Source organism: Anas platyrhynchos, chromosome 5, assembly GCF_047663525.1.
Source record: "Anas platyrhynchos isolate ZD024472 breed Pekin duck chromosome 5, IASCAAS_PekinDuck_T2T, whole genome shotgun sequence".
NCBI lineage: Eukaryota > Metazoa > Chordata > Aves > Anseriformes > Anatidae > Anas > Anas platyrhynchos.
Window position 1 is genome coordinate 21,509,858 of NC_092591.1, and position 26,463 is coordinate 21,536,320.

The following is a 26,463-nucleotide window of genomic DNA, read 5'->3' on the forward strand; positions in this document are numbered from 1 at the left end:
AAATACTTTGTACTTCTTATCTGCTTCCCACTGCCATTCTCCTACAGAGGCAGCAACAGGAAAATAGCTAGGTTTTTTTCTTTTAATGAAACATCAAGGAATACAAGGATGTGAATTTCTAAACTTATGTACTAACAAAACATTTTGTCAAGTCCGTTCTAACAGCTGCTCCTATCAGATAGTTACTTCCAACTGGGAATCAGACTAGTCATGTTTGAATTGAGTGTAACTTATCTTTGGTTAGTGGGGAGGATGTGACTCTGGTGTACATGTGATATTAGAAATTTCTTTTGATTTATTAAAATGTCATTGTTTTAAAGAATTTGAGTTGTGCTGTACACTTAGTCCTTGTCACCATAAAATCAGAATATGATATAAAATGGACTGGATGAGAAAGCTTAAGAATGTGATCATAATCTCATGTTTAGAAGTGAGTTCAATCTTTAGTTTTTTAAATTTAATAGAGAAAATTTTAATTTCAATTATCATAGTGTACCTGAGGATGCTTCTGTAAGAACTTGGAAATGTATGTCATTATTTTAAACATATTTTTCTATATGGAACTAACAGAGAAATTGGTCTAACTTGACTATTATAGATAAGAAGTAAACAGTGTATGAAAATTGTAAAGATACAATAAGCCAGTTTATCCATAAGCTTATATGGACTCTTTATGCTTGTGAAATAATGATTTACTGAAGATTTCTCTAATTCTAATTAGATTCTAATTAGGTCAATGGGGTCTTACAGTATTGTCCAGTAGAGTGTAACAGCAGGCAGTCAGTTTGTTAAAAATATTTCAAATTTTCTGAGGGAGAGATTTGTTTAATTAGACATAAATAATAGAAATCTTCTAATCTTCTAAAGGTTGATTTAAATTCTTAGCCTTATTAAAATTTATTTTATGGCTTTTCTTTCACTGAAGATGACACTATTAGCCAATTATTTTAATTTTACAGGTCAACTAAGATACCTGAAACCAATAACCATAACCCACTTTTATAAACTTAAACAGAAATTCTCACAAATTATGACAAATCCATATCTTTGGCATAGACTAGCCTGTATTGCTATATCAAATGTTTTTTAAACTTTGAAGTAGTGCTACAAAAACTTTATTAAAAGTGACTAGCATATGTACTTTTAAAAATCTATTCAAAATCACAAATCAACCTAAAAATTTAAGATGTTTCAGCTGTATCTTTATATAGACTATTAGCGATCAAGAACCAGTAGCAGTTCATGCTTGGGGAATGTATGGAAAAAGTACCTCTTTAACCAGTTGATTTTGTACAATATACCTTTTACTGAAAGAATACATTTCTTGACTGATTGACCATATACATCTTTGATTTTTCAATTCATAGAACTTGTGTTTGTGTAAAAGATCTAAACCTCCAGAATCAATGATTCTTCATGGTTAGATACATTATGGTTCGTAAGAGATGCAGATCAGATTGTGAAGAAATATTTGAGCACTGTATTCAGTAAAAAAAAATAAAAATAAAAAAAAATGGTAAGGGAAATAATTAGGTATGATTACATAATGTTAGAAACTGGTGACTGTACTGCTGAGACCCGTTACAGAAAAAGAGAACACTACATACGGATCTACTTTAGGTGATCAACATAATTAGTGTGGTTGAGGTGAAATGTGGTTTATTGTATTATCATTATAGAATGTTTGCACATAACTCATTTAAGGCATTACCTTGGATTATGGCAAATTGTATGAAATGAATGATCCTTAATTGTATTTTCAGTGTTCATGAAAGCTTTAAGGAATGTTACACTGAGTATGTGATGTGATTTATTTTCTGTATCTAGAGTAGAATTTCTTTTGCAGTTTGTGGTGATTATTTTTAAATGAATTGTTGAAAATGCAGGTCAAAAATACAATATATGTAGTCAAGCTAGGGACTGGAAATCTGAACTGAGTAATCATGTGTTTAGAGTCTATGATGATTAGTTTACATTTTGGATAAATAACTAGTTCTAACTGGAAAATGTTGATCTTTTTCTCTGCTGCCTCCAATTTCTTGTGAAAGTTGATAGATGGGTTATATATTTGGATGTTGGCTATATAGTAAATTAGAACTACTAAGCACAACTGTTTTACTCAGGGCAAATATTGCATCTGTCTCTGAGTTTGTTGATCACCTTTGTTCTGAATAATCTCTAGACGGAGTCTGTCAACTGAAGCGTTCGTGGTGGTTCTGCAGTCTGAGGGATGACAAAGTTTCATCAGTTTTGAAAATAATACTTGCATTCAGATCTCTAGAGCATTAACTTGCTGTATCCTCAGGATCAATTAATTAAATGTAACGAATTTTTAAGTATTCCAGGGAAATAATTCCCTTTTATAAAAATCCTCAGATATTAATGCTGGCGGGAGGTTATTTGATATTATTTTGGTGGCAAATGTGTTAACATGAATATTGTAATACTTTCCCCTTGCTTCTGTAAACAGTAGAAAAATGAAAATGCAGAAATAAATTTAGTCAACTTATAAAAATTGGGACCCAGAATTGTTTTGTGTAAGGATAGAGAAGCAGCAATGTGCCCAAATCAGTTTTTTCTATAGTAAGAGCAATGCTGAAAACACTTAGAAGCAAACCATAAACAACACGCCTGTACAGATCCTCAGAACACATTTAACAAGCAACAGTCCTAAATACCATGGGCTTCTCCTGTCAGGAGAACCTCCATACATGTTGTGGAACATGGTCATGCTTCTATTACATTCAGAGCACTGAGGTCGCCTGTTGAACAACCTTGAGCCATCAAAAATACTGGGTACTCCTTGGAATATGAGGTCTTATTCCATAAAGGCAGCATTTCTCATCTGTCTAGAAGTTTTTGTTGATCACAGAATTAGTAATTTACTTCTTGGAAGAGAAACTCAGATGTCCAAGGAATGTGTTTTGTTTTTTTTTTCTCTAGTAAGTGCAACCTCCTGATATTTGTTGTCCTTTCTCTTAGATGATCTGTCTTGTTCACTGCAGTCATAAACAAGAGAGAAAGCTGGGTGAAAAATAAACAAATCACATCTTTATATTTCTGTCTTGTGGAAATTTTTAAAATATTTAATTTCTAAATTACCTACAAGGGTAAGATAAGGACAGGAATGTGAAAATTTGATACAGCCTATAAGGCAGCTATATCAAAACTGCCAACTTTTTATGCTCTAGTAAAAAGGCAGTCTGCGAGGCTCAGGCAGATGGCCATGCCTGGTATAACCCCTGTCACTATGTACACATGACTGTGATGCTGATGCATTGTCGAGGCCTCAGTAACACAAGTCAAGGATATTTTCAAACATCTTCCTTTGGACATGAGCCTGCTGACTTCAAGAGCTAAACCTTCTAAACCTTATATTACTAAAGTAAAGGTGGAAACTGAGATCTATAATTGTAACTTCTCTAGTTCAAATAGGTCTATGGGCATTGAAAATCTAAATCTACCCGGGAGTTATGTTAAGGTGTGGTCTGTGGTAAGGGCTGATTTTTTTTTTTTCCCCTCTCTTTGACCAGTTCCTTCAAATCCCACAGCTCTGAAGGATTAATTTCTTTAGCTTCTGGATGTTGTGGTATCATAGGACAGCTTCTTTCCTACAGATAATGCAGTATTTCACCCTCAGTACAACAACACCACCAACAACAAATAAAATCCAACCTTCTAAACAAACAAAAACACAGCAAGAAAATCCTATGGTGTCACACTTGATTATAATACCAGAATGTCCTCAAAGTTTTTGAACTAGCCATTATCTGGGTTTCAGGCTGTGCTGAACTTAGTACTGCTCTGGCCACAGCTGCCATAGAATGTTCACAAAACCAGCTGTGCAAAGCAAATACTCAAGCTCTGTGCCTTATACTAAGGACAGCATTTTGTGATGTATTGTATTCATGTCCCTGCAACAAAGGCTGAAATAAAACTGAGGACAGAAAGGATAAAGGGGAACTGAGGAATGAGACTCCTACAGATGTTTTTATACAAATATTAAACATGATGGGAAGTAGAGGCTACCTATTTACTCCAGTTATTAATAGTTGAGAATAGTTGAGACTGACCGTGTGTGCTTCCACAGTAGGATATAGATATAAATCTTCTATGTAAGATAGTTTTTGTATTTGTAGTGAAAATGGATGTCTTTCAGGACTGAAGAACTTGACAAACTTATGAAAAATAGGCAAATGCTATTTATTAACAAAAAATAAAACATAGAATGGCTTGGGTTGGAAAGGACCTTAAATATCGTCTTGTTCCAAGCCCCCTGCCATGGGCAGGTATGCCACACGTTAGATCAGGTTGCTGAAGTTGCCATCCAACCTGGCCTTGAACACCTCCAGGGATGGGGCATCCACAGCTTCTCTGGGGAACCTGTTCCAGTGCCTCACCACCCTCTGAGAGAAGAATGTCCTCCTAACCTCTAATCTAAATCTCCCCTCTTTTATGTTAAAACCATTTCCCCTTTTCCTATCACTGTCTGCCCATGTAAAAAGTTGCTCTCCATCTTTTTTACAAATCCCCTTTTATTATTGAAAAGTTGCAATGAGGTCTCCCCGGAGCCTTCTCTTTTTTGGGCTGAACATCCCCAGCTCTCTCAGCCTTTTTTCATAGGAGAGGTGCTACAGCACTCTGAATTCTATATATGAAATCTAATGGTTTTTGAAAATACACTGAAATTCAAAAATGTGATGCTATGTATCCAGCTTAATTATCAACTACTTTTCATTTCTTTCTAAACAACCTTTACAACTAAAAGCCAAGGTTATAATGTCATGCTTATGAATTGAAACTGTATGGTCATGCTTTCACAGGTTACCACTGCCAAGAACAATGTTCTTCCAATGACAACAGTAATTTACATAATCACTCCTTACTATCAAAACAATCTTCGTTCCCATAAAATCAAAATTAGGCTTTTAAAATTTCGTAGTAGTTTAGCTTGTTTAATGGGACTTTAGATGCGTTGTATTAACCATATGCTGTTTGCTGGTAGTATAGTTCCACAAAAAAAGTGGTAATCATTTTCTGAGCAGTGTTTGTCTGAAAGGGGTATCGTCTTTAGCAAGGTATGCTCTACTGGCCCTTTTGATTGTTATTTCCAATCAGAACCATCTTATGGGACAGTTTTCATTAAATGATGGTATGGATGTTAAAGTACCAATGTAGCCATTTGTTACTGAACTATCGGAGTTTGAAGATGGTGCTTTTGCTCTTGGCTTGTCAATTTTAAAAACATGGTATATTTGGTATTTATTTTGGAGATCTGATGGTATGTTTTAACCTTAACTCAGAATTTTACATCTTAATTTTTGAAATAAGTGTGAATTAAAAATATTTTTATTTAACTACTTTTAAATACTTTGGCTTAAGGATAGAAAAAAATGCATTATTCCTTGAGAAAACATTAGACACTGCTAGAAAGCTATTAATACGTTCAAATTAACTCATGTAGGATAATTCTGGCATTAAAATTAGCTTAGGGCACAAAGCTATAGGCAACAATATATCTTCCTCTATATCCGTTTCTAAGCACGTAGGGGGACATGCAAATTAAGTAATTCAGTCAAGCCCTATCTTTCATAAGGATTTTTTGGATTTAGAGATGTTTGTTGCAGTAGAGGGTTGCTTCAAATCAGCATTGATGTGTGCAGACAGATAACGACAAATGTCAAAGACATTACTTACCTGTAACTGTTCTATGAGAAGTATTATCTAAAAATGTGCTTGCCACCAATCCTTCTCCTTTTTTTCAATGAATGACTAGAAACTGACATTGTGTTGGGGTTTTCCAAGGAACCAAAAGGCCGGACCACAACCTGTCCTTTTTTTTATTGACTTTTAAGTGGCATATATAGACAGTAAAGTTTGAGGTGTGTTACTATAGATGCTGAAGCAAAACCACCTCCAACAAATAGTGCTTGTTTATGTCTGTTCCCAGAGCGTGAATAAACATATGCACCACATCTGGAGGGAGGTTTTGGAAAATTATTGGTAACCTGATCACATGGTTTAGCGGTAGGCTTGGCAGTGCTAGGTTAATGGTTGGACCCCATGATCTTAGGAGGTCTTTTCCAGCCTAAAGATTCTGTGATTATATTAAACTATAAATATAGTTTAATAAAAGGTGTTTTTTCCTTTTCTTATGACAGCCTGTATCTGAAAAGTTGTTTATTTAATGTTTTAAATACCCTTATAGATCAAACAGAATTTTGACAACTGTATGCAGGTTAACATACGGATATACATATAGATATCATATGTCACAATAGGAATTCAAAAGTACAGGTAAATTTGGGACTCCTGTTATGAAATATGAAAGTAAACGGTGTGGAGACCTGCTCTTTCTATATCCCCCCTTATTTTGTAGGGAAGGCTTCATGAAAAGTTGGTATGCTGTGATTTTTCAGCTTACATCAACTGCTTTGGGTCCATGCTTGCTTATCTTTTCTGAATGAAGGGCAACCTGATAGAAAAGATCAAACTTATTTTTGTTAATAGTAAAAATAAAACCTTAAAATTCACATTTATATGTGTATATTCATGTCAAAGTTTTTTTTTTTCCCCTCCTGCGTATTTGCTAATGTTGATGTATTTTATATCCAGTGGTGAAATTCTTTACCATCTCAGAGCGGGAGATTCTGTGTGCTAACATGATAGTCAGAGATCTTTTACTCTCTTCATATTTTAGATAGAAAAGTGATGTAAGCATTGCTGTATGTAGTTTAATAAGATTTCATACTGTATATCTTTACGGTTGAAATTTTCATACTTTGCTATGATGATTCTAGGTGTTAACATCTGACCTGGAAAACAGGGAGAAGCAACAGCAAAAAATGCTAGACCAGCTAAAGGAAATACAGAGTTGCTACAAGGCATGTGAGAATGGACGTAGGCAAACTGAACTCCATTCGGCTGAGTTAGCTCAACAAGTTGAAGAGAGTACCAAGGAAGCAGAACGATACCTCACTGAATTCAGGCATTCAGAGGCACTCAGGCTAGAGACTGAGAAAAAAAGAGAAGATTTGAAGGTGAGAGCACAGGAAGCCATCCGACAATGGAAGTTGAAATGTAAGAAACTAGATTATGAGGTGGAAAAACAAAATGAAACTATCAATGAACTGATGGACAAGAATAATCAGGTAAGATTGACTCTTATTTGTAACCTTATCATTTAGTTTTATAAATAATTTTTCTTTTAAATATATTTTTATATAGCAGTGGCTGATGCATCAGGAAGATCTTGTAACCCCTTTTTTTTTTTTTTTCCTGTAGTAGCAATTGTGTTACTTCTGGTAAACGTACTGTAGACAGTGTTTAAAAAATTACGTGGTAAATTGAGATAAGTAAGAATCAGGACTGGTGAGTGCAACAGAATCATAGAATACCACATTCTGTTAAACTTGTATGATTCTATGATTTAGTAACACATGCACTTGCAGTGTGAAATATTTCCATCCAAGTATTTTCTAGATTTTTTTTAAACCTGAGATATCAATGTTGGGGGTGGGAGGGGGGAGGACACAAAACCTCACACCATTAAGCTGTTCAGGAAAACAGCAGTGTTTTTATTAAATGTGTCTGTTTTTCATTTTAAGGTCTTAATTCCTTATCTTTCATTTGAACTTGGTTTTCAACTACTATTGATACTTCTTCAGAGTGTAGTTTCAGAGTTTAAAGGCAATAGAATATTATGTAATATTTTAGAAAATAAGCAAAACAAGCCAGGCTATACAATGGACCTACATATATACCTTACTATAAGTAAGGTATATATGGCCAGTAGTTTTCATTATGTTGTTCTTCGTTACTGTATTGTCTTTCTTGTTCCATACTGCTACTTGAAAAATTTGCAAATAAGACTATCTCAGTCAGACAAGAGGATGAGAGAAACTGGGTATTAACCTAAAGCATCCCTGCTTAGGCATCTTAGTCATTTAAGGACAGGTATACTTTGAGATCACAAATGTTCTGCACCTAAATTTAATACACTGAGTAACTGAACTCATTAGAAGCAATTTGAATTGCGTTTTTGCAGAACTGAGTAGCCTACATGTTCCTTAGATGTTAGTTTCCAACAATTTTCTTTAATTACTTTAGGTGGCATTGGATTTATTTTTTGTATTTCCTAGATCCTCAAAGAAAAGGATGACCTCAGAAGTCAACTTCTCTCTGCTATACACCAAATAGAAAACCTTCGGAAAGAGCTGAATGATGTACTTACAAAGAGGGCCCAGCAGGAAGAACAACTTCATTGCAAAGAAGTAAAACTGAATGAAATGAAATCGCAACAGTTGTGCCTTGAAGAAGAGATTAAAGAATTTCAAGGTACTGTAAATAAATTGGAGGATGAATTGAAAAAGCAAGTCTGTCTACAAAATCAAATGCAAGCTGAGAAGGAACACTTGGAGCAAGAACTTGCAACTAGTAACTCAATTCATGAAAAAGACCAGGAAAGACTCTTAGAAATGCAAGCAGATATAAAAAATCTGAGTGCCATACGTGTGGAACTAACAAATAGAATAGCAGAAGAAGAGAAAGTCAAAAAAGAACTACATAAAAGCCTCTCAGATTTCCAGAAACAACAGGACTCTAAGCATGAAGAGATGACTTCAGCTAACAGGCAGTTGAAGATGGAAAGAGAGGTTCACCAACAGGAGTTAGCAGATCTTCGATCAGAGTTACAGAATGTTAAAATCAAGCACGAACGAAACATTCAAGAGCTCATGAAACTCCTTAAACAAGAAAAGGATGATGCAGATGCTCAGATTAGAATGCTAAAGGTACTTATTCTGAATAATTCCAAAAGTAAGCTATTTTCTTTCTATAGAGTGATGAAAGTAATGAACTATGGGTTGTAAAACGTTTAACACACACATGCACACACACACATACACACACACTTTATTTCAGGTCATCATAAAAGTTTAAAATTAATGGTTGAAAATGTAATCTCATAATAGTTTAAGGGAAAAAACCATTAGTATGGAAGTAATGATAGTAGGTATGTCAGTGATCAGAACAGGAGGAGATGTGTAAGGCTGTAGTTTTAACGTCATTTGATCCTTTCTTTTTGAACTACTATTTTAACAAGTTATTTTCATGGTTCTACTATAGAACTTGTATTATGTCAGGGATAGTACATTTTTGTAAATGTTTAAATTGCATAACGCTGTTGTACCTGGAAGAATTTTCAGAACGTGAACAGTGATAATATGTCTCATTAAGATTAATTTTTGTAGCTCGTTCTATTTTGAAGGCTTTTTAGAATTTCTAATTCCTCAAGGAAGTGGCTACATGTGCAGTAAATTATGAAACTAAAACATTTTATTCATTAAGAAACAAGTTAATGTCTTCAGCTCACATCCTTTGCTACTGATTCAAGGCTATTGCATTGGAAAGAAAACATATATTTCAGTGTCTTAAGTGGTCTAAAGAGAATTGAAGAAGTTAAGTTGAAATGGATACTCTACATAGCACAGTTAATTGTCAACAGTCGTATGAAAACTTGTGTATAAGCTAAACATTGCACTGTTATTGAAGCAGTTTGATTACATGATTAAATATATATGTAAGATAGTATTTTTTATGAATATACAAATTATTATTAGGACATATTAGTGGAGGCAGTAGTTTTCCAGACAGGCTGTAAATTACCAACATAATTTGAATGTGCTTCAGAAGCAGTATAAATGCACTTTCCACCTCAGTCCCATCAGATATTTTTTAATTAAAATTTGCTCATATCAAAATTCTGCCAATTTAACCATAAAAAGTTATAATATCCTTAATCAAAACTTCAGTGATTCATGGTGTACTTCATCATTGGTAATATAAACAAGTCTATTTCTTTTCACACAAATATGCAGAGTCACTAAAAATGTGTATTTTCTGCATCTTGGCAATTATGAATTAATGTTACTTAGAAAAGGATGGTTAGTTATTATATCAATCATAATATAATTGATAATAATTCATAAGTACTGCATTTAATGAAGATAGCAGTAAAAAAAATCTAGGTAGCTGTTAGTAGAAGGATCATTAAAAAATATTTTGACAGCAATGCTTAACATTTTAGGGACTTAATTTGTGATGTGTCTAGTATTGTTATTTAGGTGATCTATCCAAATATGATTTTTTTCTTTGACAATGAAATTGCAATTAAGACTCTACGTTTAATGTCAAGTGTAGAGAAGGGGAATATGTTCTAGATGGTAGTAATCAAAAAATGAGTTGATTGTGACTATGTGTTCCCCTTAGAAGGAAAAGTCAGTCTTATAGCATGGACCTCAATATTGATACTGGTTGTTGTAGCTAAACAGAATCTTTAGAGAATTCACTTCCTTGTTTCATTTACAGAGTTGTGACTTAACCAGAATCCTTAATCTACATGCATTTTTTTTACAGCTTCATCTCTCTGAAGCAGAGGAGTGGAGGGATTAAGGGAAATGAATTTTTTAAGATAACTTGGGTAGACTACTTTATTTTTTTGGAAGTACACAATGATAATTCAAAATAGTGTCTTGATTCAAACATTGTAAGAACAATGAAATATCTGGACATATTCATCCCTGGGAAAATCTGTTAAGAATATATTGTGCAGGTGACTTTCTTTTTGTCTGAACTCATCATTTCATTGCAAATACCATCCCTCTGGCAAGCTTTGGACAACACTAGTAACCAAAATGCCAACAACACCATTGGATGATGGGAAGACTGCACGTTTATAAACCTGTATGCCCTCCTCCTGTTTCTCTGTTTCACAATTCAAACTGGGTTTAAGTTTTATGAATAGATTTGTCTTCCAAGTTAAGGTAAATTTTTTTATGTGAGTTATCAAAGTATATTTAAATACTATGGTTTTGGGATTAGAGTTTACGGAAATTTAAAAGAAAGTTTTATCTTTTTTTTGTGCCCAGTGAGCAACTGTCTGTTAATCAGGTAATCTTGACTTTATTTACAGGTCAGCCTTGTCTGACCCTTGTAACTGTCTTTGTGAAAAAATATACATAACCCTGTCCAAAGGTTGTTAATGGCAAAGTCTAAAATATAAAAGTCAGTTGGGAGGCATGTAGTAGGGGTAAGGGCAAATTGAACACATTTCTTAAGACTCAAAGCCTAATCTGAATTAGAGAAGGAATTTTGATGTTGAAAGTGCCTTTTGATCCATTATACTTCTTCACTCTCTTGCCTCTTCTGCAAGAAAGGCAGAAAAATATAAGAAAAAAATAGGGTAGTTAAGTATTTTTATGTAATGGGACAGTAGCATAGGGATATTGCATGTTGCTGTAGAACTGGAGAAGCACTCAGCATTTTGTATGAGATGTCAGTATTGAGAAGGATCTTACTGATCTCAGATCTCAGTCTGAGTACTGAGATTCTGGTGCTAAAGTTTTTACTTCTCTTTCTGTTAGGACCTCTACTGGAAGCACAGTCTCTATAATTTTTTCAAAATGATAGGTAAACTAGGTAGAGAAAATGAAGTAGTTTGCTTAGTAGTTCCCAAACACTGTGCATTCAGAAGCCGTGAATCTGTCCCCTAATTTTACTACCTGCCCTCATTTACTTTTAAAAACATCCATGTATTTTTAGAATAAGGAAATATAAAATTTACTCATGGCTGACAGCAATTTCAAGTTATGTCTTTAATGAATGATTATGTAGAGGTACGTATAAAATTGTATATAAATGTCTTTCTTTTTGAATTAACTTTTCTAAAATTCAACAAGTGGGTGTAGTTTTATTTTTCCTGAAAATAACCAGAAGTGGAAATTGGTTTAAATCTAGATCAATTCAATTATGTTCACAATTGCCTTGTCCATATTAGAAATTAATAACAATTATTTTTCAACGTCATGTCTCAAAGATGATGTACAGGAGGAATCTGTTTCTTGGATTGTTTCCATCTGTATATATTTTTTTTATATGGTTATCTTTAGTAGGAACTGAAAAGAGGATTTTATAAACATACTCACAGAAAATATTTTAAGCACTGCAGGCTTGTATTTGTGTCCTAAGTCTAAATTAACTTGTAAAACTTTTCTTATACTTCTTCACCATAAAATGTATATGTATAGTCTTACTTATAGTCTAATCAGAAGAACAGAATTTTTGATTTTCCTCAAGAAGGAATTTGCTTTGGAAGTTTATATTTGTGTGTAACTGCATCCTGCAATTCACCTTATACGAAGCTGGTTTTGGATAATGATCTTATGCGTACAATTTTCTTCTTAGCTTTGTTTACTTTTTTGTATTTTGCAATTATTCTGGAGAATTCTCAGATCTGTCAGTTTAACTCAGTTTTACTAAGTTGAATGAGCAGCAAACCTCTTAATTAGAAAGAGAGGTCTCATTGTGTTTTCCACAGAAAACCAATATATTTTGTTCACTTAACTACTTAGGGCTCTTAGGACCCTTAGAAGTTCTTTTTTTTTTTTTTTTTTTCATTCTTACCTGTAGTATCTGCATAAATAGAGTTAAATTCACACAATCTAGAAATGAAAAAATAACAAAATCTTTAAAGTTATTTCCCCGCAGATATAAATTTCATACTAGGTCTTGCAATGAAATGAGTTTTGGAGTTTCTGATTCCAAATTATTTCAGTAATGGAAAAGTTGCATAAATACTGAACTTTTTAAGGTGATGTCAGCTGATGAGTGTAGCAGAGTTGAAATGCAGAATCTGAGATTTCTATTTACTGCTTTTAAATAGCTCTATGGTACTGCAGTGTCTTGCAGAAATTTACAACATACCTGGCAAACATCAACATTCTTCTAAGCTGATTGATCTGGTTTTGCAGCTAAATGTTCATTATAAGTAAAATGTGGGAAAGCTCTACACTTTAAAGGGAAAGTCCGTATCATTTAACTTCTGTGTCAGCACTAATAAATCATAATAATAACAAATAATAAGTGATATTAAGTCACAGTGTACAATTTTAATTTCATTATGTGTTCTTGAGTTGATCATTATCTTCAAATTTTGTGATACACGTTTTCCATGTTCAGATAAGTGATTGCACTTAATATAACTTAAATGTAAAAAATTAAAGATAATTAATAATCCATGATCATGTTCTGTGGTTTTGAAGCTTTAATGTCTGTGAAGATTTTAAAATAACCCATATAGTAGTGACTTTGTCATCTGTTCATCTGTTACCATCAGATGGAACTTGTAGAAGAGAAAAGCACAGTCAAGACTCAGTGTCGACAACTGGAGAAGATAAAAATTGAATGTGATAAATTGACAGAAGAATTAACCCAAAGTGAAGAAGAAAATATAAAACTCAGGCGAAAATATGAGTTTGTAAAACAAGAACTGGAGAAAAAGGTAAACGTAATTCATCAGTCTCTGAACTTTATTTAAACTTTAGGATAAATATCTAACACTGTGAACTAAAGAATTAGGCGATGAATCTAAAATGCAAAGAATACATATACACATTAAAGAATATATGCAGTCATACTGTAGTACAAAGTTTCCACACAAATCAAACAAGGCAGAAGTGATTTGGTTGAGTCATGAATGGTATCCCTCCAGGGATACACTGATATTATCTATCAGTGAGTTATATCAATGATTTATCAGAGTAGGAATATAGGTACTACATGTACATTCCTATATGCTTCTAACATGGGCAACTAAAAAATACTTAAGTTCTTCCAGTTTTCTTCACGTTCTCTGGAGTTGCAGGTAAGTTACAAATAATTTAGAGCAAATTTGAATTAGATAGGCAAGATAATCACTGTAAAATAAATTCTAAATATCTTGATAAAAATTATTTACTGCTTGTATATTTTAAACACAGCAAGCTTTTAGGGAAACATACATTATTCTCTTATACTGGCATTATATTTCTAGAAATCAGTGATCTCTACAAGCCATTCTTGTTGCTTAATGTTCTTATTATTAATTACTATCAAATACAAATTTGCAGTTTCACTATCTGCAATTGTCAGCTTTTGTTTTTTAATAAATCGAGTGATAAATTAAAAGTTGCTGAAGTCATTATATGTTGTAACTCCTTTTACTGCTTTCTTCAGTTCTTTTTTTTTGTTTGTTTGTTTCCATGATTGGTTCTACAACATTGCTTTTTAATGTTTTTCTTAACGCAAGTGCATTTTACCTTGTGCAATTTTTATATCTTAATTTTTTTCTGCAGTGTTGTGATTTCAGATGAGTATTTCTGTGCATGGATGAAGTTTTACCTTCTCCAGTATAAAGCAGCTGTCAGTATTTGATTAATTCATATTAAGACAGCATTGATTATTTCTCATCTTTGATAGTTTTATGTTCATTTCCTAAATTAAAATTCAAGAAAACATTAAAAAAAAAAAAAAGCATCCTGCAGGAAACTGCTTACATATACATATTTTTTGCACTATATCCTCATTAATTTTTTTTTAATGGAGCCTCTATCTGCTTCTTATTCTTCTATGTCAGATTACTATTTTTTCATCCGTGTGGCATTAAATTCTGTGATATAAGTATTTATCTTAACATGACACAAGAGTTTTATTTATCCATTGCACATAGGCCACTGGATTGTTGTCAGTTTCATTAGGTTAATAGTTCCAAACTATTTAAATCTGGTAACACTTACCTATTGATATTGGAGATCCCTTATGTTTGTTCAGGTTTTCCAATTTAATTTTCAATTCATATTTTGTTACTATAAATGAAATGTACAAACCTCACATAGAAGTTTAGTTTAAAATCTAAGAAGTTCATTTTGAATATAGTTTAGGTAAAGGGATTATTCCAAAATGCTGTTAACTCCTTTTGTCATATTTCTTCTATCTTCAGCCTATAATGACTCTTTACTCTGAATATTGGCCCTGAGAAAAAAATGTTTTCTTCTTTTTTGAAAGAATGGAATAAAAACCTCTTGACATTATGTAGTTAGCTCCCTGCCAATTTTTCCTTCTTGTGTAAGAAGGATATCAGACTTTTTAAATTTATTGATAACATGCTGAATTAAATGCTGGTTTTGACTAGATTAATTTATATACTGAAATGCTGTTTAAAAGCCTTTAAAAACAGCGAGGAAGGCTGCTGGTTTTGCTGTACATTAGTATTATTAGCTGCATCAACTCTTCGGTTGTGATAACTATATTCCCAAAATTTAATGTAGTGTTTAGGTAGAACTATTCAGGGTACAAAACCTGTTGCATAAATTATTATTTTCATAGTTTGCTACTGAAATACCTATGGATTAAAAAATCTTGGGACAGAAGTTTAATTGAATTACTGTAATATTCCAACTTCCTGCATTTTCCTTTTTCTGCTAATATTTAGGATCAGTATTGAATTTTATTTTTTCAAATTACATTTTCCTATGAATTCAAAAGACTGTATTACTTTTCTATTATTACAATAAGTATTTTCATAGAATTTTCAAATAGTGCATCCAAGACTTACAGGACATGAATATGAAATCTGGCCTTTCTATTAGCTTGCTTTTATTAGACTAACAGGAAGTGCTTTAAAAGCTCAACTTTTCAGGCTAATAGAAAATACTTAAATTTAAAATGTGTTTTGTCTAGGTTGGGATTTTAGCACTATAATATTTATTGTTAAGGAAATGTGTCTGTAGAAGTGCACGTAGTCTTTTGCAGTCAGTTGAAAACTAGTTCCAACTTCTGTCTTATTAGAAAAATACATCTTTTAGACAGAGGTGGTCTTTTATATTTAAGGTGAAAAACGATGGAGAAGCTTTTAAGCACAGAATCATTTTTAAGCAAAGAAGCCTAAGTAAATGCAGATAAAGTAATAGCAATGAGTTCTGTTTCTTTGTGTTGAGTGTGGGTTGTCAGAAGGGGATGTGAGAAATGTTCAGGAAATGAAAAGGTGTATTAGGGTCGTGACCTTAGTGTCAAAAGGAGTATTAAGGCTAGGAAATGAAAGGAGTATTTCTTGTGGGCTCTTTTTCTACTCGTGAAAAAAAGTTTCATGAGAGAATGTCTAGTTTTGACTCTGAAATAGAGCTCTGTGATTGTTGGGTTTGGATTTGGTGTGGTTTCTTTACAACTAGGAGACTTCCAGGTGAATAGGAAAAATTAATAGATGATTTTGTGTACTATGAGAATGTATTATATTCCATGGCAAAGAACTGAACTCAGTGCCTGAGTATAGTGTGATTATAAAATTAAAAGATACATTGCTATTTATGCATGTTATGGTATGAATGCAGTAATTTGTGGATTTTTTTCCTGCTTTTTTTTCCCCTTTGACTGCAGAATAAACAGATCAGTTATGAAGAAGATCATTTGAGAAGAATGGATGAGGCCAGACTGCAGTTTAAGGATCAGCTGCATCATTTAGAAATGGAACAGAAATCCATTCTCACCATGATAGGAAGTGAAATTGATGCTGCTTGTGAAATTTTTTCTCGGGACTCCATGGAGAAATTCAAAGTAATTCTAAGCTTTTAAGTATGCTGCAGATTTTGTTGTTTTCTTAGTGGGTGATTGTAGCAGAATTTATGTGTGCTGTTATTACATGTCACTCATTTGGTATAGATAATTTAGGGGCAGTAGGATTAGGGATATTTAGCTGATGTAGGTACAGGTTACTAGAATGAGATACTGTGAAGATCTGTCCATGTATTGCTCATTACTGTGTTCTTTTGCAAATCTTTTTGTGAGCACTCACTCGGATTACCCCATTCTTCTCTTGCCATTTAATCAGTGCATGCTTTCTAATCTGGTGTCCTTGGTCACTTGGCTGGACTGCCTTTGAAATAGACACTTTTCTGCATTGATACTGAAAATCCATTATCTTTTTTAATATTTTTTTGTTTTCTATCTTAAGTTTATCTTTTTAGTTGACAAACAAGCTTCCTCCTCTGTGTCCTTACAGATCTGTTGTTACTTACTAAGCCTTTGTGATCTGATATATTCTTGAACATCAAACCATGCCTTTTTGGACTTGCTTCCCACCTCCTGCAGAGTTTTTGTTTTCTGGATAAAGCTTTGCTGTTTCTGTTTTCATAATTCTCATAATTTATCTAGTTTCGTTATTGCCTTTTATATGCCCTATTTGCCATATTGGCAAACTTAAAAGATTTGAAATTGAATTTTTGACTAGACATGTGAATAGAAATGTTTCACAGCTTTGTGGTGTCTGGTCTGAAAAATAAATTAGGAAAAGAAAAAAAAAAAAGGTAAGAAATTCCCTTTGTTGTATTGTTCTTCTCCCCAGTACTTAGTTATTGTCCATGTTTCAGTACTATAAGGAGTTGCCACTGCAACTGAGGTGAGCAGTCAAGGAGTGGATAAACGCTTGTGACATAAAGACCTGGTTTAATCTTCCCTGAATTAAAATAAACAGGATTTTTTAAAATCACCATATACTGGTGTTCTAAACAAAGAATACAAATAATTCTACATATACTTCTCAGATTTACTTTCCCAACCAGTATTCTTGTTATAAGAAACCTTACACTTGGAATAACTACACCAGTAATGCTTAAACTATGGACTGTATACTGCCTTGTTTGAATGTTGTGGCAAAGAATCATGTTTGCTGCCATAGAAGTCACAACTTGTGGTTATGCATTGCTTTGTTTGTGGTCAACATGCCTAATAAATCTTTCTTTTTTTCAGCTGTGTCTTTCTGTAGCAATAATTTTCTTATAAAACATGGAAGTCTGTAATCAATTGGTACTGCTTAGGTTTTTGGTCTTGGTGTTTAATAAAGCCCTTGTAAATACCTGTTAAAGAAATATGCTTATAAAAAAAATTATCAGCCCTGGTCCAAAACATACAGAAATACACACTGAATTTCAAAATGTGCTAAAAAAATTGGGGGAAAAAGCCTAAAAACAACCAAACAAACCCAACAACCAAACAAAAAAAAATTCCTATTTAAATTAGAGGAAGGCACAAAGTAATCATGAGATAAGGCTAGATAAGATAAAGGATGAGCTAGACATAAGGTTAATAGTCAACTTCATTTTAAATAGGTTTCAATTGTGAGAGATGTGTATAAGACATTTTTTCCCTTATCTACCAACTACAACAATGAAAAAAATCCATTATCACCACTTTTTTAGTAAATAATATAGAAAGCATATAACAGTACCTTTTGGAGATGTTTAACACCATTCAGTTTGCAGAAAAAAGGCATATCACGTTTTCTTGTTGTTTGCAATATTAATGAAGCGTGCCGGTGCAAGTTTCTTCTCTTTTTATCAACTTAGTGAAATTTGTATTTTTTCTTTTAACACCTATGAAATATTCCAAGCAAGTGATTTCTTCTTCATGAAAACACAAAGGCCACCACTGTGAAACATAAATATTTTAAGATTTTTGCGGTTTGCCCTTTTTCACTTTGTGACCAGTCATTTACCATGCTGCACATAGCATTTCTGTAGATATACTGGTGACAATTCAATGACTAACAATTGGTTATGCTACTTTTGGTTTATACTGTTTGGTTTATACAATTAAATTGCTGTGAAGTTGGCCTTTTCTTGAGAAGCAGGCATTTTAAAGCAGAGTCTGATTGTGCTATTTGGAAATATAATGTTTTCAAAAAAAAGAACACACAGATTCAGACTGAGACTATACACCTTGATACAAAAAGAAGTCAATGAATTTGTATATTTTGCTTTTAATTGTGGCTAATTTATAGTTACAGTTCTATTAAACCATTTTACAGATATGATTTCTCAACTGTTTTTTTAGCAGAGAATATTTAGTTGACAATTTTTCAGTAAGCTGGAAAGTGTTTCTCCTTTTTGTTTCTAATACCCTTTTTTATGCATATTTCTTTCTCCTTCACTACTCCATAGGCAATATCACTTATACCAACGGTGCTGAATGATCCTCATCGCTGGTTTGCAGAAACAAAGGTAATAGTCAAGTCTTTTGAAATCTTACTGAGTAATGTAATATCCAACATTCATAATCATTCAGTAGAAAGTGTGTTTGAAAAGATAGTTAAAGGGGAAAAAAAAAACAACAAAATAATTCCTTTGGAAGCAGTTAACGATAATATCAGGCTATTTGAACTGATAAAATTATTTTATAGATTTTCCTATCAACAAGAAATAAATATCTCTATAGCCAAATAAATAGCAATTATACCAAAAAAAATAATGCATTGAAGAATCTGCAGTGGTAGCCTTTAGATCTGAATTTCCCACTGTATAAATTATTTTGAGACAAGAAAAACATGAGAATGTAGTCAGCTGGTTATGTTTCTCCTACAGGATTATATATAATAAGGCAAGTAATAATTTGAAATAAGGCTGTTTTTTATTAAATCTAAAGATTATTAGATTGGATTTCTGGAAAATGATCCTTCCACAGTTGCTTAAAACTTCTGAATTCTATAATGCAGGTGCATACATGCTTCAAGACTTCTCAGAAATGATGACTTAAAGCTATTGTTTTTCATTTTGCTGCTTCCCTCCTTAAACCCCAGTACATGCACAGAGACTCACTTCCAGTACCTTTTAAAAAGACTAAGCTTGGTGGAATACACAAAAATTTTTGCTTCATGTAGAATGCCACAGGAGAACTAACTTAAGGAAAAGTTGCAACTGTTTCCATGTAAGAACCATGAGGTTACTGTTCATGTATAGTCTAAGACTTGTAGACCAAGAGAGATTGCCAGTATAAATAACAAAGATAAAATGAACCAAAAAAGAAATGTTATGCAGAAAGCATTTTCATTATTTTAAAAAGTGACAATGACATATTAAAAGACCTTTTAAAGTACAACTAATAATTATTTCCATGAATTTATCATGTAAGTTTCTTTAGCTGCCATAGGAAAGTCTAGAATGAATGAAAAACTTCGTGTCACCCTTTCTTTGCTTGGTTGAAATAAGCAGTGAAAGTATTCATTATAAATAAATAAAATACAATATGAATCTGGGAATATCTTGCTGTAATAGTTAACCACATTTGTATTTCTGGGTTATTGCAACTGCTGATAGGTATTCAGAACCTAAAATCTTTTGATTTTCTCCTAAATTTCTAAAAGTGAAATTGTTTACATCACGTCCAAGGAGTGACAAAATTTGTATTTAATAATAATGGCCTTGGTACTGCTTTTTCTTTCTTTAGTATAATTGTTGTTCTCACTTTTTCAAATACTTCTGTATTTAGAAGTATTTACAAATGGTCCCTTTTCAAGAGTTGGTTTTCTTCAGTCTTTTGATTTTTCTCTCAGTTACTACAATCTGTAGAAGGAACAAACTTGCTTCACATACAAATATTTTTGAGATGTGACTTCTGAACTTTAGTGTTAAGTATACAGTTTGGTCCCTGCATTTTTCATAATGTTTCTAGCATTGCGTGCTTCCACTGAAGAAGGGTTATGAACTGTAGGGTATATTAATAGTGCTGTAGAAATTTCACAGTTTGTGTGAGGGAATACTGCTTGTGCACTGAGGCTATAACATCTACCACTTTAGAAAAGTGCTGTACTTTTGCAGTACCCAAACCTGCAGCTTTAAAGAGATTAATTTAAATAGTTTAGCTGGGGAGGAGAGATGCTCCCTTCTGCAGTTATGACAGCTCTTGATCCATGGCATAGTTAACCTTTTTTTTTTTCTGATGCCTTTTGTCTCCATTATGTTCTTTAAGTGAAATCAAGTCTAAATTAAGAATCTTTGAAAGTTCTAGGTTTACTACTGTTTAGAGAAATAATATGAAGTTCTGGTCAAAAAAAAAAAAAAAAAAAAAAGGATTATTTAGCCTTTCAGAAAGTTCACTAATTTCTTCACGTTTATGAACATGAGGATGATTTTGATACAAATTTCTGGCTTTTTGAAATATAGAAGTGCACTGTAAAAATTACAGAAGAAAATCCCATCTTTATAATATCCCAGCATGATAATTGCAATTCATTATGGAGGAATCTCATTCTGTATATCTGCAGAGATTATACGAAGAATTTGTGGTAAAGGCTTATTCTCGACAACAGGTGTTTCAGATTCAGTACTTACTGTGACAGCAGGTGTGGGAACATCAGCTATAAGATGCTCTGTTGTTTGTGGTATGTTACATTACAAAAAAAGGGGATTAGAGCTGTTAGATACTTAATGTTCTACAGTGCCTTTTTTAGAACTAATATTTGAAATCAGGAAGCTGCAACTCATTCTTTGGAAAGATTCTTCATGTATTTTAAAGACATATGAATTGGTGATGAATTTAAGATATAGTATATCAGTTCCTGGCAGGATTCCTAAGTTTCAGTGTGAGATTTGCAAGCAGAACAAGTGAAAAAAAGGACTTTGTCTTTATGGGATACCCATACTTTCAAAATGTTTGCTGTGTTACTTTTCACCATACTACTTGTACATTTCCTCTTACTCAGGTTGGGGTTGCCTTTAGAATTTCTGCAGGTTTTGTCTTTTTCCTCATTCTTCTTAAACTGTTCCCCTGCCCTGTGCCCTCCCCCTTTTTGATATACAGAAAAAAGTCCTTTGTATCAAAAAGAAATTGTGTAAATATTTCACTGCTAAAATCAGGATAGAAATTAGAGATGACAGTATATTTTATTATTATTACTGTATTTTTGTATATTCTAAAAATAATGTTTATCCAAGACAGAAGGAAGATTTCTTTTCTACTGATCAACATTTCATCCAACCAATTAACAAATTTACATTGCTGAGCACTTTCAAACCTATAGGCTTTTACTGAAATAGGAAGGTCAATCAGTTTGACTTCAAATCAAATAATTGTTGCCTGTAGCTTATAACCAGCACTTATACATCAATATCATGCTAGTCATTGCTTCTCTGTCCTCAAATTCTGAGTTTTGTTTGACTATCCCTACTGTTTTATTAAGTGGCTGAATCTGACAAAGAGCAAAACATCTTCCCAGCAGGAGTTAATATAACATGGTACATTCTGGGACTTTTGAAATATTTAGAATGTAAATACAACATGGAAACGGAGGTACCAGAGAAGAGCCAGTCATTAACTACAGGAGATGTTAACTTTTTTGAACGGATCCTGATACACCCCGTCTACTCTATGTATGAGATTTGAAATTCCAACCATTACCCTTTTTTCTGTCTTGGTTAATTTGATTGATTCTTTGATGGTAACAGAAATTTAGTCAGCAAGAAAGAGAGTGAGAACATTTTGAATAAAGGTTACACAATAAGCACCCAGTTTCACAGATGAAGAAGTAAATGTTTGAGTTCTTTCAGTGGTGACTTGGTCTCTCAAGTCCTCTGATGATAAATTAGCATCTCATCCAGTTGATAGTGCTAATGATCCTGCCCATTTCCATCTTCTGTGCCTTATACCCTCTCCCTGTTCATAAAAATTGTATAGATCTTGCAAGTCCTTTTAGGCATAACATTTTAAAGGGAGAATGTGCATCACTATTCATGATGCTTCTGACTGCCATGCTTTTCTGGAGTACATAGTCCATGTGACTGCACGCTGAATCTCCCCTACTGTCTTGTACTGTTCAGATCTGTTATATATATTTTAAAGTTGCATGAATTTGAAAACATTTAGGGGGAAAATTTGTTTCCTAGTATGGAAAGAAAGTAATGTAGGTCTATAGTTAATAATTTGAATATAATAGAATAATAAAATATCCTGTGTTGGAAGGGACTCACAAGGATAAAGTCCAGCTCCTGGCTCCAACCAGTATCACCCAAAAATCAAACCATGTATCTGAGAGTGTTGTCCAAACACTTCTTGAGCTCCATCAGACTTGCTGGCGTGGCTGTTCCAGTGTCCAGCCACCCTCTCAGTGAAGAACTTTTTCCCAGTATTTGGTCTGAACCTCCTTAGTTGCAGTTTCATGCCATTCCCATGAAATATTTGCTGGTTGCCAGAGAGAAGAACATGTCTCATTTTTTTGTGTCTTAAGTCCTACAGGTAAAAGATAAGGATAACTTTATATCCTTCTTCATCCAGAGCAATATATTATTTAAGTTTGCTCTTTTCTGATCAAACAGTTGGGTCATTTATGTATCTGTACATGGTGTTCTCTTCTATTGCTTTTAGATTCTCTCTGACTATCCATCATCTATAGTATCTATAAGCTCTCTTTTCTTTTTCCTCTATATGAACCTTAAATGTTGTCTTTTGCTGACCTTAAAGGATTGATGTCACTTAATTTTTAATGTGGATGGGAAAGGAGGGAGTACCTCTTTGTGTCTATATACATACCCTAATTAAATTTGAATTTCCTTACCCACACCAGCATATTCTTGCTCCTGATTAAAAAAATAAAATCTGTGTATTTCATCTTCACATAGTTATCAGCCAAAATATATCTCTTTAGAGATTCTTGAAGGCTCAAGATATATCCTTGTAATATATCCTAATGTTCCCTTTTATTATTATTATGCAGTAATGGCTATAAATAAATAAGCTGTAATTCCAAAGGTAATTTAATAGATTAACATTTATGTCCTAATATTTTTATTAGAATTCTTTTATTGTCCTAATTTTTTAATGTAGACTAAACTTCAGTGGCTGTGTGAGGAGGTGAAGGAGAGAGAAAGTAAGGAAAAAAAGCTGCGATGCTACTTATTGCAGAGCCGCGAACAGCTTAAGCACTTTACACAGATGAAGGAGTCTGAACATCAGTCTCTCTTTAAACAGATAAAAAAGCAAGAACAACTTTTGGAAGAAGTTCACAGAGAGAAGAGAGGTATGTTACTGCTTCCCTTTTGTTAATGAAAGAACAATTTAAAAAAATAATAGTTATAATTCCTATGCATTCGGATGTATTTTATCAACTAATTATTACAAACTCTGATTTGGTGATTTGCTAGTGATAACCAAGATAACAATTGCTTTTTGTTTGTTTTCCATTTGTTACATTTTTTGGTCAACAACTGCATTTCAACCCGGTACAGGCTGAATAACACAATGTAACATGGGCAGTGGATGCAGCAGTTATTTTTCAGTTGTACTGCCTGAGACATTCCATGACCTAGGGAGAAGTTAGAGAAACTTTTGAGGCAGCACTGGTAATTCTGCTTTTATCTGTCAAAACGAAAGAGCCCAAAGCACTTCATAGTCCTGTGCAGTTACTCTCTTTTGCTTACATCATATGTACAAAGAATTTTTTTCCAATCGTTTCTTCTGTGTTGTCAAATGGAGTAAGACAAGCTTTGGATCTAATTAAAATGAATGATGTAGTCATCATAATTTCCATATTGAAGTAGATTCTTTGGTTCCACCTCTTTCATACAAATTTTTGATAGAGGATCTAACTAAGCCTGACAAATGAAGCGCTACATGGTGAGAAGACTGTATTTTGACATCTATAAATGGCTGGAGCTAACCTGACCTATTCAGGAGAATAAAGTATTTCTACTGAAAATTATCATGTAGATAAACCTTGAGAACTATTAACATGCCTTATGAATTGATATAGTCTATAAATAGGACTGACTTATCTGTTTTGTGTCTTCGTGCAATATTTTAGACTAGTATTTGAATACCTCAAGATTTATACCTATTCTATACCTGAATAAATCTTTCATTCGATTCTATTCCCTCAGTTTTAGCAGAACACATTACCTATAAGGTATTCTTTTCATATGTTTTCTTTAAAAACTTTGTTCTGGCTTTCATTCAAGACTCAGTACTGATAATTATGGGCCAATTATTGTCAGACAGAGTAAGTACTATATTTTAATTGTTTGGTTAGTCATTTTATATTTAGATTTGATGTAGACTCCGATAAGATGAGAGAAAGCTTTTAAGTTTAGTTATAGCTTCTGGTAGCTGACTTTATTATTAAAAATGTTTTGTGAAATATTGTAACAAAAGTAAAACAATAACAAAACAACATTAGCAATAACAAATAAAAGCAAAGTGTTATCGTAAATATTTCGTAGAACAATACAGATTATTTGTTTTACAAGAACAGCAAGATCCCGTCAGGATTTTCTACCTCCACTTATAAAGAACATTGAAAGAGAACATACTTTGATCTTTCAGGCTTGAACATTTCTATTATTATCCTTCATTTTATTAAAATGATAGCACCAAGACCCTGATATATGAATAGTGAGTAATTATCTGCTAAGATGATCTCCCTGAGGCCTTATGCGCCATTTTTAAGTCCGTAGAAAAATAAAGCAAAACTTAGTTTTTAATTCTATTGTATCTGATCTGGTTCAGACTTTCAAAAATTGTCAGCCTGCATTTTAATTTCAAGCTATAGGCAAAGTTATGGCTAAATATTATATGGAGAAGAGTGGTGAAAATTAATCTATTCAATGAGCACCAAAGATAGTATATAATCTTATGCCTTCTATTTATAAAGAGCATTCATTTGTTCCCTACAAATATGCACAAGTACACGCACATTTGCACATTACTTGATGTGACAATTTTTGTAATTCTAAGTAAAAGATGGTCTTTTCAGTTTACTTCTGTAGGCAGATGCTGGTTATAAGTATCTAAGAAAAAGGAAGTGATGCTTTTTAAAATGTGGTTACATAGTCATTAGTTTCCTATGTAACACAAAACAGTAAATATGCTTTAAAATTCCAACAAATACAGTATAAGAAGTAGGAGTCTTCTGAAAGGTCACAGGATGCAGACCCTGCAGCCCAGTATTAGCTTTACAGCCAATATGAGGTTAGCAACCAACGATAAAAGTATTGGGAACCAGGAATACCAGCTGATATACTTGGAGCAACAATCAAAGGCTTTAGTTTTAAGTAGCCGCATATGTTGCTATAGTTAACTTCTACTCTTACAAAGCATTACCAATACGGTGGTCCAGCTGAAAGGGTGTGATGACCCAGAAACTGCTAATCAAGTCTGAATTGAGGAGGGATCAGATGAACTAACTAGCTATGACTACTATTGATAGATTTTCGCAAAACATACCCCTTGCATTGTTCACTTAAAAGTATTCCTAAATGATTTTTAAAAAAATTCTTACTTTTTGCCTTGTAGTAATGAATTTATTTAGCTTTAGATGCTCTGGTATCACAAACATTCCAGTTGTGGGTCCTCCACTCTTCATAGTATTCAAGGCTTTAGAACAAACTTTTATAGAATGAATAATTAGAAACATGGAAATAAAATGACAGAGATTTACTACAGGTAATCAAAGCCCAGCATCCTGGTATTTCTTTCATTTGATAAGACAGCTAGTAGTTACCAACTAGTTGATAATTGTAGCGGAAGACAGCATGTCATAGTACATAGCCTGTATAGCCTTCCCTTGCTACATGGGTTGTGTAGGAAATAATTAAATATAAGAACTATAAATTAAATTAATGAATGTGCACCTCTGAGAGTCAGATGGGTAGTTAGTGAATGGGTTATTATATTATCTGTTTTACAGATCTCTGTGTACTCACTTTTCTTCATCAGTTAGCTTATTATAGAGATTAAGGAATATGATAATAAAACTTGGAGGCTTAGAAGATTTGTTGGCTTTGTTGATACACAGAGAAAGTGGATCCTGGGATCGCTTAATTGCTTTTACCT

The 26,463-nt window shown here is 33.1% G+C and overlaps 1 protein-coding gene across 6 annotated transcripts in view; it reads left to right on the forward strand.

Annotated features, from left to right (window-relative positions):
• CEP128 (centrosomal protein 128) overlaps nucleotides 1-26,463 on the forward strand; it is a 117,846-nt gene that overhangs the window by 34,530 nt on the left and 56,853 nt on the right. For 4 of the 6 annotated variants that reach the window (XM_027459567.3, XM_038179444.2, XM_027459566.3 and 1 more), the window contains exons 13-18: nucleotides 6,801-7,151; nucleotides 8,142-8,792; nucleotides 13,175-13,339; nucleotides 16,249-16,425; nucleotides 18,807-18,866; nucleotides 23,461-23,653. In XM_027459567.3, the coding sequence (XP_027315368.2) occupies nucleotides 6,801-7,151; nucleotides 8,142-8,792; nucleotides 13,175-13,339; nucleotides 16,249-16,425; nucleotides 18,807-18,866; nucleotides 23,461-23,653 (1,597 nt within the window). The remainder of the gene's footprint in view (nucleotides 1-6,800; nucleotides 7,152-8,141; nucleotides 8,793-13,174; nucleotides 13,340-16,248; nucleotides 16,426-18,806; nucleotides 18,867-23,460; nucleotides 23,654-26,463) is intronic. The other 2 variants (XM_072038398.1, XM_072038397.1) reach the window with 2 other exon arrangements.